The sequence below is a fragment of the Heliangelus exortis genome, chromosome Z (genome assembly GCF_036169615.1).
Source record: "Heliangelus exortis chromosome Z, bHelExo1.hap1, whole genome shotgun sequence".
Classification (NCBI taxonomy): domain Eukaryota; kingdom Metazoa; phylum Chordata; class Aves; order Apodiformes; family Trochilidae; genus Heliangelus; species Heliangelus exortis.
In genome coordinates, this window is record NC_092454.1 from 38,112,506 (window position 1) to 38,128,952 (window position 16,447).

A 16,447-nucleotide genomic window follows, 5' to 3' on the forward strand; every position below is an offset into this window, starting at 1 on the left:
TGCTATAGTATATTTTTATTTTTTACTCACTTTTCCTTCTTTTCCTTCTTCTATGATTTTATTACTTGTTTCTTGAACTGAACCAGGATTGGGTTTCTTTGACAACGATGGCTAAAAAAATTATTTCAGAGGGCAGATGTGTGTGATTTGGAATTGACACTTTGAAGGACAGATAATGTAGAGGTCTGTAGAGAGATATACCTATGGCACAATTCTTCTGTCAAGTTCTTCATCCAGAGAAGAGATGAAGAAGGCAAAATACTGGCTCTTTGCAAATTGTCCAGTGTTCTGTGTGTTCATAATTTTTGTTTATAATACTTGTAATTAATTAGGGACTTTCTTCTCCATGTAGCCAATATAGTACACTTCTGGGGACCTGAACAAGCCATTGAGACAGTAGCGCCTCTTCAAGAACATAAACTATGTGCTATGTATAGACAGTAAATCGACACAGACATGACTAATGAATGGAACAATATTAGGCATTGAAAGTGGATTTTAATATTGTTTAATATTATCCAGCATACATTTGTATAGCATGGTGAGCAAATGTAGTAGCCCAATAAATGCATATAGGAGTCTAGTATTTTTGAAAGACACAGAAAAGTAGATATCTGCTTAATACTCATAAGTGCTTTTGTTAAGGCCACAGAGAAAAGTAAATGTAAGGACAGCTTGACATCTAACATAGAAAAGCGCATAAATTCAAACTATACCTGTAGGATATACTGAGAAGGGTATATTTTAATAGCACTACACAGAACTTCCACTGACAATAAAATATTTTTTTCTGAATATGAATTTCACAATTAGTTAGCTATGTACCAGACGTTACCTTTTCTGAATTAGTCACATTAAAATTTTCTACATTATTCTCTATATTGTTAATATAAGCAAGTACCTCTCACACAATATGAAAGCAACAAGGTTGATGAATAATTTGAGATTTAAAACTGTTGAGAATTCAGACAGCTTTTTCAGATTCATTTGAAGATGCTAAATTTTGCACCTCAGTCAGCATTATGAGTTCTTCTGTGGGATTTTGATTGTGACAGTCTTAACTTCTGTGTATTCATGAAGGCCATACTCTCCCCTATAGAAAAGAAGAATGAAGAACAATATTTATGCTAATGATTTTTATATGACTTATGTCCTGGGTGGGATTTCTGGTGGTGCTGGGCAATTGTCCAGTTGTATAGCAAGTACAGTGGATATATTCAGAAGACATCCATACAGCTAGACTGTTTTGGAAGCCTTTTGAAAAGCTGCAGCAAGCAACTGTCTCTAGAGAGGTGTGAGAGCAATTTCGTTTTTGTGGAAAAGAATGGCGTTCAGTCAATTTAATGCATTTCTAAACTGTGTTTCTGTGCAGCAAATCATGCACACGTTACGTCTTCACCAGCACACTCAACAAGTAATTTGGCAAGGCCTTCCTCTGATGACAAGAATTTTTTACACAGTCAGAGAATAGAGGCTTCACCTCAGTTATATTAATCCAATATGAAATCTTCCAGACAGAGAAAAACACTTAAAATTTACTGACTTGTTATTAGTCTGACTCTACCTTTACATTTCACTTGATGAGACAAAGTTTACTTGTGTGCTTAGAAGTTTGACATCTGACTCAAACTATTTAGACATAACTGACTGGTTTACAGAACAAGAGTTTGCTAAAGTATAATGTTATCCAGTTCTCATTGCCATTTTACAAGACTCATATATATGCAGAACAGAAATCTATACTTGGGACTCGTGCTGTGGGAAAATGTTTACTGATTCTCTTAATTTTTGAAGAACCATTCTATTAGTCTGTGACATTCAGTATTTTAATTCATAATAGTATTATCATTCCAAGAATTATACAAGGACTTTTATTCTGAGATTCAAGGAAGTCGTTGGTTTGATACACTGAATTCCTGATTATTTTAATGCAGTCGTTTCACAACTGCATATTTTCATCTCTCTTAAAATCAACTGCCACATATTAACAAAACTTCTTTCCATGTCAGATGTATTTCTACTGATAATCCGTTTCTTGCCCTTTAGCAGGAATATTTTTATTGGTCCACTAATCTAACTTTGAACTTAGCATTAAGGAAAACTTCATTTGCACAAAAGCTTAACTCCTTCAAGGTACACTGCTATACAGAAAAATAATTTTATAATATCTTATTTTTGTGCTATTTACAACAAACAAATCCCAAAAATATTTCAGCAAAAGGCTATAATTCAGAATTTATTATCTCCTTTTTTTTTGACACTGAGCAAAGTAAATGCAGAATATGATTGCCAAGTAAATGCAGAATATGATTCACATATCTGGACTAAATCTTAGAAGTTTAAAAGAATTTGATTAGCTTTTAGTTTGATCATTTCCGGATACTACTTTACTTGTAGTCTGTGAAAAAAACAAATGGGTGAAGTCTACAGAGAACTATTTTTGCCATAACTTCTGAGCAAGCTGGAATATGCTGTAAAAACATTGGTGTTACAAGACTTGTAAACAGAACTCTTGTTTAACTCAATGATTGTCAAGTTTCTTATGTTTTCAAAAGCCTGCCATTTGAAGGGTATTTCACAAACTACACACATATGTATCTTCATGAAAATATTGTTTTCATATATATATACACCGAAAACTGTAAACATAGTCTTTCAGGTTGGAAAGGACCCTTGGGATCATCGAGTACAACCATCATCCCAAATCTAAAAAATTCTCCCCTAAACCTTATCCTCCAGAACCACATCCAGGGATGGTGACTCAACCTCCTCCCTGGGCAGCCTAAGTACAAATAATGAAATCAGAATGAAAACCCACCTCAGCTCTTGGCAGCAAATACAACCTTGACCAGTGATCAGTTTTACATATTAGTAGGCCCTAAGCTATTAAAAAAAGTAACTTTTAAAAATTGTTTATATAAGTAATTTTAATCGTTGTTTTACAGAGGAATTCTTTGACATTGTCTCAGGCAATATGAAACCTCTGAACATTGTATAGACAATTTGACTGTGCACCTTAGGTAGGAATATTTTAAGTAGGTTTTTGGAATTTCATTTTGCAGTACCTGTGCATCTACATTTTTAAGAAATGTTTACTTACATTTCTCTCCCATTTCCTGACATCTTAAATCCTCCAAAAGGACACTGAGCAGACATTGCACTGTAACAATTGACCCTGGAATAACAAGAAAATTATTGCTTTTGAAAAATCAGTGTTTTTCTCAACTATAAAAAAAGTTATACTGATATTCAAAAACCATGTCTGACTGATGTATTTACAAAAATCAGAGTAGTTCAAGGTTCAGAGAAACAAAGCATTAACAGAAGCTATGCTTGTGGTCAGGTATCTAGCACTCATCAAGACTGATGGTAGTATCTTTCTCTCTCAGTAACAGTCACTAGACTCAGACTGCTATTTCTCCAAGCTTTCACTCTAGTGTCTCTCAGCCTTTGCCTTTCCAGCTACATGTAGGTTGCTTCTTCCTTCTCCATCTCTGGAAATAGTTGCTCTTTTACTTGTAGAAGTTTTCCCCATCCATTGTTTTCTTTCTTTTTTTCAGCCACATTTTATCAATATTTTACACCACAGGTGGATGTTCTGCTCAGGTTAATGGACATAGAACTTCAAATAAGTAATTTATTTACACAGTACAGAAAACAATCCACCCAAATTAAGTAAGTATTGGGCTACTTCTATATCCTGGATGGAAAGGAAAGCAGCACTCTCACTTCTTTACTCTTGTATCCTTTCAAGTAAGTTTTCTTTTTCATACTAAGTTTACAGAACATTCTATGATGACTTACAAGAAAAATTGATTTTATAGGCCATTAAGTACAAAAAGGTGAGGGAAAGAGAGGCACAGGAGGCTGGCATTAATCTACTTTTGTAAAGGTGGCAAGGAATTTAAATATAAAATTATATATTTATATAAATGAAATATTGTTTTAAAGTATGTATTATTTAAATATAAATGCATTACACTGAAAGAAGTGTTAAGATGTACTACAGTAACTGGCACTGGCACCATTACTTACCACACTACTCCAGCCTGAAGAGCAGCTGCAAATGTCAGTGCTTTATCAATGTCTTTGGTAAATACTGCAGCTGCTAATCCATAGGTAGTATTATTTGCCCTCTTGATAACCTCATCTGCAGATTTAAACTTCATGATTTGTTGAACAGGTCCAAATATCTGTATCAGATACAAGGAAGCATACAAAGTGTACTAGTACAGATTGCTATTGTAAATAATTTAGGTTTTAAAAATGTATTTCTGTCAAATGGCCTTATTCCTGAATTCGTTCAGTCAAGAGTGTATATCTCAGCATAGAGTTCTAAAAATCATTATAAATTCAGATTAAATTATTTTTGTTGTAGGGGTCAAAACCAATAGACTATTGTAAAATTACTTATAAAACAATAAATAAAGAAACAAAATTATAAATGTTGAAAACAAATAAAGTTAAGAAGACATGCACCACAAGGGTAGTTAGCACTCAGTCACAGTATGTTACATGCTGCTTACCAAGGAATTGATGTTTTTTTGCTAACATCCAGTTTTAGAGCTGAGGAAGACATTCAACTTTTACATTCCCTCAATTGTATCTTATTCTTATAGCTCTGCAGGAAGCTGTACAACTGGGCATATATGTGAAGTGAAACAACTAATTCTGATTTTCATAAGGGTGTTACAAGACATAATAGTGCCCCAGACTTGTCTTTCCCACTACCACTGCTCTGTGTTCCCAGATAGAGGTACCCATGCCCACCACACAATGCCAAGCCTGGCTAGGGCAGGGGGGCATTGCCACATCCTATTACTTATACTCCCATAGACTGTTAGCTTTCCACTTGAATTTCCTGCAAAGTGTTTAGGGCTAGTTCATAATTAGAGCTGCAGGGGCTGATTTACATGGATCAGGAAAATTGTGGAAGTTCCTCCACTGTTTAATCTTTGAGCTTCAGACTTTCAATATTCTTTAAATTGCTTTGGCTCTTGGGTTACATTATTCAATACACTCAAAATAGCATGAGGGAAGCTGTTCTGCTGACCCAGTGGAAACCAATACCTCTATGAAGAAACATACTTTTTTACAGCTTCCTACCTGCCTCCCAGTCTGACAGAAACAATCTGATCCAATCTGCTTTTTTGTAATTTCCACCAATAAAATACCCACGGAAGCACAGTCTAACTGTTTTCTCTTACTGCAAAATAGCTTTGATGTATTATGTGTTCCACTCCCAGCAGTGCTACTCTGTTACAGTTTACTGTGACTTACACTTGCACACAGACTGTATGGGATGATGCAAAAAGTCAGAAACTCATCATTACTGATCTACTGTCAAGTTAAACTGGAGCTGATGCTAGAAGGCCAGCCTCATCCTGCTCTGCCTCACCACTGAGCTGGTAAAATGAGCATCAGAAACCAAGAAAATGACAGGTTTACTATGAACATTTTTATGTAGTCACTTAACCTTCTAAGGATATTTTGTACAGACATTTATACAGTCTGTCTCCAGTGACAGTATAGACTGCCAAGAGTTTATTTACCTCTTCTTTGGCGATGCGCATATCATCTGTAACATTAGAAAACACTGTCGGCTGGATGAAGTAACCTTTGTCTCCCCATGGACCTCCTCCACATTCCAGTTTGGCTCCTTCTTTTTTCCCACTCTCAATTAGCTCCAGGATTTTTTTATACTGCCCCTTATCGATCTGAAGGAGATGTTACAGAAATGAAAACAGCACACACTGATAACTATTGTTCTTCTATCTCATTAGCCAGAACTTAACAATGTTCCAGCTTCAACACAATTGCATGTGTTGAAGTGGAACAGCTGGAGAACCTTGAAAATATTATTGTCACCGAAGTCCCAAAACTTTGGTGATTTTTTTCAGACAGACCAGAAATCAGAATTTTGACATAGGAATATTAGCTGAAGAGGTATGAATGTCCTGTTTGCTTTTTTTAGTAAAACAGGAAAATCAAAATTGTAAAATGAATATATTTCATACTTCTTTCAGTACTCTTACCAACTGCAAATGATTGAATTTCAATTTAAGCTATAAGTATTGCCATGGTCATAGAACATAACAATAATTTCAAAGGTTTTGGGCAGCCCTGCGTGCGTAGTAGACTAAACAGCTTTTCACTTAAACATGTGATAAAAGCTTAAATTGACAAAGATACTACTTTCTAAGGATATTTATATGGATGTGATTTTTATTCACTACACTTCTCCTGTCATGTTCCTTTCAAACAATCACCTTTCTGCATGATGAAGACACAAAATTTCTCTTACTCTGGAGGCAAATATCTCTTGTGCATAAACATTTTGAAGTCAAGCTCAGGTTTAGATGATACAGCTCACATGGCTTTCAGTTTCTCCTTTGTTACTATTATCATCATCATCATTTTAATAATGTGTGAATTAGCATAATTATGATCTTTTTTATTGAACCAGAGTCTTTTGCTCTTCTTTGGCTCCCACTCTGTGAAATGTTAGTCAAATTTGTTGCCTGAGGGAGGTGTTAGTCCCAGAGAGCCTGTGAGTTGGAAGGCAAATATAGCTTTCAAAGAGACTCTGTGACAGGAGAACACAGTCAGTATCTCTGAAACAGTCTATAATTTTTTTTTTATCAGAAGAATTAGTCAAAACATGAGAAGGAATGTGAAGGCAAAGAGATATTTAAAATAATTACCGCAAAAGATACCACACGGATGCAATTGCATCATACTAGTTCTAAAAGGAGGAACTTTGATAACCTGTGAAAAGGTTAAGATTTATACTAAAACTTGCCAAGAAGAAAAAGAGGTCAAGAGAGGCAAATTATGAGAGTGGAGAAGAAAAGAGTCTTCACACTCTTTCAAAGGTTTTCAGATAGGCCTTTTTTCACAGGATTTTAGCAGTCTTTTTAAACTAAAAAAAAATTACCTTTATTTTTTTAAAATAAAAAATTACTTTCATCTCTCATTTAAGTTGTTAGCATGAATTTCAAACTCAGTAGAGATACGATAATATGACATTGGCTTCCTGTTAGTTTTTTATTAGCTGTACACCAAGACATCTGGAGTTTACCTTTTGAATCTTCCTGTCCACTGGCATTTAAATTATTGAGCTGAACATATTAGCTTGTAAGCAAGATATACTGTGGGACATCAGATTAGCATTCCTACTGTTTTTAAATTCTCCAAGCTTCTTTGGCTTGGAATGTGGTCTTCTGATTTACATGGTGTCTTTGATGAAATGAAATGACTTTGATAGCCAAAGCAGAACATGTTACATATAATCAAATGTGTGGGAGTTGCTTTGTGTCTGAATTTTGATTTGTCTGTTCCTTTACTCTGTGACATACATGTTCATAGTAGGTCTGTCAAGTAAGTATATTTCCTGTAGTAGAAGCAATTATGAGAATTACAGCTTTAGATGAAAACTGCTTTAACAATACTCCACCAAATCCACAGCATTGTGATAGCAATGATTTTAAAGGTTTAAGTGATTATAAAATATTTTATAATTGTTTCATTTTAACATTCTTTTAATGGGAAAGCTGTTGACATAAGATTTTGAGAAAACCAGGAAAAAGTACAAAATTATACATTTTGGTTTTGCAATGTTGTAAAACTGATAGCAGCACAATGAAGCACAATCACCTTGAAAAAGAGGAAAAAACATTATTAAATTTTATTTTCTCAGGTTGCTCACTTATAGTGGCACTATTCAAATATGTTAATAATGTCTGATATAAGAGAACATACCTGCACTTTTACAGTTGTTGCATCGAAACTTTGTCAAAGCATTTAATTTCTAAATATCTTTTTTCTATTCCATACTAAAAACAACTAGAAAGAGAAAGAAGTTTCACCATTATGTCTACTATAATAGTACAAACATCCAGTTTCTTCTTCCTGGTCCTCCAGGCAAATCGTTAGACAATTGTACTTAGCCTTGTCACTAATACAACAGTAAGTTTAAAAGTACATTAAACTATGATGCTGCATCACAATTATATTTGAAACATGCTGCATTACTTACTTGAGGGCCTTGCTGTACATTAGGCAACAAAGGATTTCCAAGAGTGTACTTCTTTGCTCGTTCAACACTCCGGCGAACAAACTCATCATAAATGGGCTCTTCCACAAAAATCCTAGATCCTGCTATACAACACTGTCCCTGGTGGTAGAACAGACCCATATGTGCAAATTCCACAGCTGTGTCCACTGCAAAGAAATGCAGAGTTCATCAGATCATAAACCTGAACGGTCATATCACAAATCCTTTACAAACTTTTGTCACACCATCTTGTTTCCCTTTTAGCACTTTTCTATTTGTATGTACCTTTAGAACACATATATTAATCCATGTTAGCACAGTACACCCAGGAAAACACATTTAGCTATTCTGCATGAAATGCCGATTCAACGTCACATGCCCTGTCAGCAGTACTAAGAGGAGTATACACCTAGAAAGCTAATAAACCTATTTATCATCCATCTACCCTCTTTTTGTTCTTTGTGTGTGTTGCATCAAGATGATCCTTAATTATCTTATGGGTGGACAGGTTGTCATAGGTTCAAATCCACTCAGGAGCTATAAATTTTTAGTGGCAATCTAACTTAAAGCTATGGCATGAGCAGAAAACTTTAAAAATTCCTCCTGCATTAAGCAGGTACAAATAATTTATTGATAAAGAATAGAAAAAGAACATCATAAAAGTACTAGGTTTATATAATGAAAATGCTACTAACAGTCTGCATCTGCAAATATGATGTTAGGACTTTTTCCTCCAAGTTCCAATGTAACCCTCTTCAGATTGCTTTTCCCTGCTGCTTCTTTAACCAGTTTGCCAACCTAAGAGACAAGGAGAAGACAGTTCCATCTCAAAAAGTTTATTATGACTTTAATAATAATTCTCTAAGTCCCTTATATGTTAACGTTAGCTTGCAGTTTTCTATTATCGCAGTAGTCATAGAAATTATAAATAAATAAATTAATTAAAAAAATTAAAATAGTATTCAGGGTGCAGGTGACTTGCAGTCTACAATCTCTGAATGCTTTTGGGAAGAATTTTCCCCTGGAAACACTCACGTGTACAGCCAAAGTACAACCTTTTTTGGTTACCGTCAGTCTATTTGCTTGTATCTGTACCCTAATGCAAGCTTTGGTTTCTACTCTGCCATTTACTCCCAATAGTTTGAAATTCCTCTGTTTTATACATGGGAAAAGCCCTTTCTTGCAGGCAGTGTACAAGAGAAAAAGTAGGTATCTACACTACCTAAATGACCAACTCTTCCTTATTCCAGTTTCTCGCTTAGAAGAGGATGACATGGACACTGAAAAGAAGAACCCCTACCCTGCTTCTTTTCATTGATGGCATAATTAAAGGAACTACTGAATCTGAATTGTCCTGGAAAAATGGAGAAGTAAAAACATGCTTGCAGCCCCTGTGGCTTTGTTCTTTAACTTCATGGGTAGCAGCCACCAAACATCTTCCTTCATATTCCAGCCTTCCTGCCTTCGTTTGTCACTGGTAAATTACACTCTCAGAAGAAGAAGAGTGTCACCAAAGTCTGCAAGTGCACCCTCTGGTACAACAGCCTTTGGACAGACACATGAACTGTACTTGTTACTGTCCATTTGGAATACTTGTGGAGTACTTCTCAAATATCCAGTTTCTGTATTATTTCTTACATTACTTTAGTGTTAAAATATTATTGCACTCGATGTGTACTGATCATTGACATGAGACAATGATGTTTCTCCTCGGTGTGTACATCCAAGAAGTTAAGAGACCAGTTGGCACCTCTTCCATGTAGCTTGCATACAGACAAGTTATATAATGCACTGTGTTAAGGATATACTGAAATGATTCCTGCACTGAGAATTTTTCAGTCATATCACTCACAGTTCTTCAGAGTAAAGGTTAGGGAAAATTAACACTGACCTTCCTATCAATTATTAAACTGAAACATATTTAGATAAACTTCAAAACCACCCAGGTGATTATCAGAATAATTCAAATAACGAAAAGCTATCACCTCACCTAACTATGAAACTTTGTAATTCTAAAAATAATTATTCTTAAAAAAAACCACAAAAAACAAAAAAAACAAAAAAGATTTGAAAATGTTTTCTTTTTAAAGGACAACACCTAAAATAGCCTTGACATTCTAGAACCCATTGTGTCTTCTGGAGTGTCTTTGTTTGAAGGGCAAGGCAAACTTTATATGTTTAAAGTTAATAATAACCAACAACCATTAAAGAAATCATTAAAGAAAATTTGGTCAAAAAAAAAAAAAAAAAAAAGGAAACAAAACAGTTACATAGAACAAGTTAGACATTAGACATTAAATAATTGCTGGGAACCAAGGGGGCACAATTCCTTTTTGCTTTTTCTTGCATTTATTACAGTACCTCTGTAGAGCCTGTGAAAGCTACTTTATCTATATCCATGTGGTGAGAAATTGCTGCTCCAGCAGTGGGTCCAAAACCTGGCACAATGTTCACAACTCCAGGTGGAAATCCTGCCTGAATCGAAAGAGAGAACCATGTAAATTTGGGAAGGATAATAACTAGAAGAACATGTCTCATAAAGTCTTACTTTTCTTTCCAATTCTCAGACCTAGAGCCCCCAAAGTGTTAATTCTCACATGATTTATAACCTTATTGCCTCACCTATCTTTTACACTATTGAGCACCCTCTTTAAAAACAAAACAAAACAAAAACAAAAAACCCCAACCCTGAAATAATTTAATTTTATTTCTTTTGCATTGCCATGTACAAGGAATTTTATTTTTTCCCCAGTTAGATGTGTAAAGAAAATGGATGCCTAATTTTGTGTCTCCTCCATTAAAGCTATTTGAGTCATACTGTGTGCTTGCTTGCTTCTACTCATTATCCCTCACACCAGATGGAATCTGTGTGATCTGCTGACTTACACTGAAATTCTATTAAGAAAAAAGATGGAAACTGAACTTCAAACTCCATGTCTTTGCTTCTTCCTCTGCATGTGGGTTGAAAGTAGACTGGGCAAGATGAGAGCTTATAGCACAAAAGAGGCAGATCAGCTATGAAACATGAAAAAGTTGGCTACCTGAGGTATACAGGATCTTTCAGTTTTTTTATTTAAAGAGGCTTTTCCTCAGTATCGCATCAAACCTATTGTTTCCTATCAATCCTGTATTTGCTATGTACCATACATAGGTAAAGTAAATTTTCTTCCCAAAGCTTGTCAGGCAAGTTTCCACTGATGTGTGAAGTGCAGCTGGATTTCTGTCAGCTTATGAAGCATCTATGGGATCTCAACAGCACTTATAAATGAGAATAGGCATAGAATTAAAAGAACAGAAAGATTCACCTCCTGTATTATCACTTCAATGGCTCTCCTTTTAGCAATGAACAAAACTTCAGATTTACATGCAAAGATTCCATTTTTATTTAAAAGATGGTGAATTTCAGTTGGTGTGTTACAGCTTGTAAACCTCAAGTCCTGCACTATGGACATCAGACACTTACTTTTGTTATAGCAACTTCAGGTTCCTACAGGTTCATGCTCAGATACATTCCATCAATCTTTTTTATACTCATCTAATATTCAAGATTAATATTTACCAAGAAACTTATGAGATCATTAAGTTCCCTCCATTTGCTTAGCCTTGAGTTTCATGCTTAATTTGCAGAGAAACGTAAGAAGAATATTTTTATGGGACTAATTCACATTGTGTTACATTGGGTATTTAATTTCCATGCCTGTATTAAAAGCTACTATCTACATATTAGCAAAGGAATTTTATGGACACTAATCAAAAAGACAGTGAGTAATACCAGAAGCGATCATATGTTTTTTTTAAGATGTGGACACTTGAGAAATAAAAAGTTAGATTAGATCTTCTGGTAGTTTAACAAGCCTAAAGCAGCTACTGAAGTAATAACTGAGGTTTTGATTATTATCAAGGATCTGGGCTCCAACTTTATTTGAGTAATTCTGAGTGTAAAATAAAATTGCTAGAGCTGGGTGTAAATCTTGTAGGACTCGGTAAATTTATAGTTGGATTTTTTTAAAGTTCCACAGTATCTACCAGATAATAAATTAAATTTAACAGTTATATACGTGAGTTTCTTATTCATTTGAACCCTGAATGAATGAGTAAAAAGACTCATTTTTACTAAAAATGCTTTGGTGCTATCCCAGTAATTGCCATTCTATAAGTGTTGTGAGTGTGCCACTGATTACATTCCCATTTATTAGATGTCCTTTAAGGAAATCAGAACATCAGAGCATTTCTTTAGACTAGGAGCAGAACTGTGTTACTTTCCCTGTAAAGTTGTTTTTTCAGAGGAATACACTTTCAAATACTTGTTAAAAATTTATAATAGAGATTTTTTTTTATCTCTGGTTTTTTTTTTTTTTTTTTCCCTTCTCCCCAGTATTATCTAACAGCATTTACTATGTGATGCAATGACTTGGCTGCTTGGCTCCTTCCTGGTAATCGTTTAGTTTCTGTGAAATATTAACACATAAACAGTTAGTATGCTCTGCTGAGTCATTGTTTTGAAAGAGTATAATAAAATCTGCCAAGTCATTTCCATTAACACTCTGCAAAGTTGCTGTACTGATGATTATTGACATCTATGCCAACTCTTCAAACATGTTAGATTACATTTGTTGATTTTATTGAGAAGCAAGGTAGCTAAACTGTTTAAATATTCTCCTTTGCGTGTTTGCTGGGCTGGGCACAATAGTCAACTTAGCTTTGGGGGCAGGGGAGAAACAACCTCACTTATTGCATTCATGAGCACAAAGTATATTCTCCCAGTTTCTGTGTAAAGGGAGTTCACAAGTTTGGTAGCAGTCATGAGTTCAGTTCTATAGCTCACTGTTAATAATAAACCCAGGTGGATGCCAATGCCAGGTGGATGTTCAATTTTAAAAAAAAAAAGAAAACACACAGAATAATTAGCTTTATAAAGAGGTCCTTTCCTTTCATAATTATGCAATTGCCACCCAACTCTAATTACTCTCCTCTTGACTCTTTGCTTGCTTTTGACTTTCAAGGGTACTGTGCTTTTGTAATTCAGTTATCTTTGCCAAGGAATGAATTTCATTGAATTGCTGCTGTGGGGTTTGTTGTTTTTTTTTTTCATGTGTGTGGACTAGGCTGAAAGATATGCATGCTTTTGCCCTGGATTTGCTCCACTGGTTTACAGTAAGGTAAGTTCAATAGTACAAGGCTAGACATGCAATGAAATGTACTTATAGAGTACAGCCTGGCTTATATTGCCTCTGTGGCACTTCCTCTCCTCTCTTACATTTCTGGGAAGGGCAAAAGCTGACTTACCTCTTTAATTAAGGAACCCATATAAAGGGCAGTCAGTGGAGTTTGTTCTGCTGGTTTGACAACCACTGTGTTTCCACAACAAAGAGCAGGAGCAATCTTCCAGATGAACATAACCAATGGAAAGTTCCACTGAAAGACAGATGAGAAGGCTTATCCTGTTTCTAATACATCAACAAAATGCCTTTGCTTATTCTGTCACAATAGAGTAAATTTTAAACCGGGTGGATGAACTCTTTGTTGAACTCTTCAGAATGAAGATATGTTGAAAATGCAACTGGCAAAGCATCATATACGAAGACCAGTGATTTTAGTATTTTTGAGTCTAGGGGATCCAAGGTTTTAGTTGAAATATCAAGAAACTATAAATGTAGTCCACTAGCAAAGCCTGTTTCAACCTTGTTGCTTTTGTATTGAAACAGGGAGTTTTGCCATGTTAATGATCACATCTATCATCTATTCCATTTTATAAGGGAGTAATATGTAATGCTGCATTTATTCTCTTCTCTGTTTTGGTCAGTCCAGCCAGACTGTAAAGCCGCTGACTCCTTTGTACCATATGTTCAGCACTATGGGGGACATTTTGGCTGGGGAAGAGTGGGTAGCCCCTTCAAGTATACTTCTAACAGCACCAAGCCCATGAGCACAAAAGACAGTTTTTCTTACCCTTACGAACAAGAGGAAAAAGGTAGCTAATACTTAACTATTATGCCAAAAAAAAAGGGCTTGTAAGAGTATTCAGATGTTCTGTATCTTGTTTCCTTATGTCATTTCAATTTCACCCCACCACCAAAAAAAAAAAAAAAAAACAACCAAAAAAAAAACCCCGAAACAAACAAACCGGGAGAACAAATAACAGGAGCACAAATAACACAAAGTAGGGGATGACAGGGTTTTCTGGGTCTTCGTTAAAGTGGAATGGTGTGAGTGGAAGGGAAATGTAAATGTTGAGTTACCAGAAGTGTTTGCAGCATTTACATAGTCTTCAAAGTTCTAACTCGATGGTTTCACATTTCAGTGGAGAAAAGATAAGGCTATGTGCAGAAGACCTTGAACATTTTATAAGGGAAACTAGTGCTTGTACTAACTCCTCATACTTCCAGGATGCAATTTTATTTAAAGTGTCCACATCTGTTGTGTCTAATCCTTTAGCATAGCTTGATTCTGGATGCTTTACTTGAAATATTTTTTGCCTGACTACAAGATGATGTAACTTGGCAAATTCCCAAGCTCTGCTGGAGGCTACATCCATATTCCAGTTATATTCTCTAAATCAATGTGGTGGTCTAAAGAGAAAACATCTGCCAGCTCAACCAAACGACTTTAGGAACATGTGTGAGACCCACATGTCTGAACAATCCTGGTACACGAGTTGACTCTTACAGAATCTGATAAACTGTTGAGTAAGTCAGATCAGGATGCCCACATCTACCATGTGCAAAGAGGTGGGTGGATTAGGAGTGTCTGGTGCATATAGCCATTTGCACAGCAACCCATTCAAGCTGTGTAGATCTCACAAATAAGCTTAAAAGTTGACTTCCTCAGTGTTTTGGATAATCAGACTTAGGCAGCCCATTTGAATCTTCACTTAAAATCAATGACTCCAGAACTGGGAGTTTAGACATCTTGTTATACAGAGTAGAACATATATTGCAGGTGTTAAAGAGCTAATTGATAGGCTTTAAATATTACCCTCTTCTACTTGTTTTCTTCTAATTCACTGTGTTCCAACAAAACACAATTCTGTCTTTCAAAATGTTAAGATTTGCCTTTCCTTCATATACAAAAGGGAGAGAGACATGGCTGGAACAGACTGACTCATCAAAAACTCCATGTTGCTGTTTGGTGGATATTCAGGACAGTGACTATCTTTCAGGACCTGAGAGCTTCAGATAGACAATGTTTCACAAATGCATTTGCACAGAAAATATTTCAAAACCATTTCTATTTATAACAGTAGCATTTGTGTTTCACATAAATAGCTCCAACTTACAGGAATAATTTGGCCACATACACCAATAGGCTCATGTCTTGTAAATGTAAAAAAGTTTCCATCTAGGGGAAAAAAAGAAATTAGACATTAGACATTCAGACAAAACATTTGTGAAAAGCAGTCAAATCAGAAAGAATATAAAGTTGAAAACCAAATTTGGCTGGATACAATTTTACTTATTTTCAAAATCTTAACTGTGCAGAAATGAATATAAAGTACACGAAATACATAAAGTACATCTGGATTCAATAGCTACTTTCTTCATAGCTCTAAGGTTTGATTCTGGCAGTCTGACCAAATTTTTACAGTGATAACCCTGTTTCTCAATATGGTATGTGCTGGTATGTGCAGAAAACCACCAGCATTCTTTTTTTCTTTTATCACCTTCTTTTTTTTGGGAAGTATTCTTTTAAAAGCTACTTGCAATCCTAGGTACATATCAGACATTCTTTAATATTAAATCTTAGCTTAAATAAAATCCACTAAATATAAAATTCTCTTTGATTCAAATAAACATGTGTTCCATTAAGCCTAGTACAGAGATCTAGGTGATGCAAAAAATTGGAAGTATTTATCACTCTAGGTTTCCTTAATCCCTTCTTTATTACCATTCTTTTCTTTGTCAGAAAAAACAGATAGAAGCAGTTCTTCATAGTACAGCTCAATGAGAGGGAACAGAATGAAATTGCAGCAAAACGGAGAATAGTTTGTTAGTTCCCTTCCTAACACATTATACAAAACCTGAAACAAGTATAATTTTTTGGGCTAATTTAGCTTTAGTAAGCAAATTCCTGGTTTTCATTACTGTTCCATTGTATAGACTATTTACTTCTATGCAAAAGCAGCCTAGTGGACTTCTGGGCTGTACATACTGGCTAAAATATTTTTGTCAATAAACAGTAGTTATTACTACTGTTGTACAGTAGTACAACTGTACATAGAACAGAATGTATGGAACAGAAATAAAATTTGATAACTGCTCTAAATGTTTAAAACAAGCACTATATTAAACTGCTTAATAAACATAAACAACCCATAGTAAGAACTGCCAGAATTGTTTTTCAGTTGAGATATTTTTTGCCTTGAACACTTTTCAGAAAAAGGTAGTTTCTTAC

The 16,447-nt window shown here is 35.1% G+C and overlaps 1 protein-coding gene across 1 annotated transcript in view; it reads right to left on the reverse strand.

Annotated features, from left to right (window-relative positions):
- Positions 1 to 478: 478 nt before the first annotated feature.
- Positions 479 to 16,447, reverse strand: part of ALDH1A1 (aldehyde dehydrogenase 1 family member A1) — a 31,676-nt gene continuing 15,707 nt past the window's right edge. The window contains exons 5-13 of the mRNA XM_071731963.1: positions 15,333 to 15,394; positions 13,343 to 13,471; positions 10,418 to 10,531; positions 8,752 to 8,854; positions 8,039 to 8,223; positions 5,553 to 5,717; positions 4,036 to 4,193; positions 3,101 to 3,175; positions 479 to 1,093 (exon numbers count right to left, since the gene is read on the reverse strand). Of these exons, the coding sequence (XP_071588064.1) occupies positions 1,021 to 1,093; positions 3,101 to 3,175; positions 4,036 to 4,193; positions 5,553 to 5,717; positions 8,039 to 8,223; positions 8,752 to 8,854; positions 10,418 to 10,531; positions 13,343 to 13,471; positions 15,333 to 15,394 (1,064 nt within the window). The 3' untranslated portion in view covers positions 479 to 1,020. The remainder of the gene's footprint in view (positions 1,094 to 3,100; positions 3,176 to 4,035; positions 4,194 to 5,552; positions 5,718 to 8,038; positions 8,224 to 8,751; positions 8,855 to 10,417; positions 10,532 to 13,342; positions 13,472 to 15,332; positions 15,395 to 16,447) is intronic.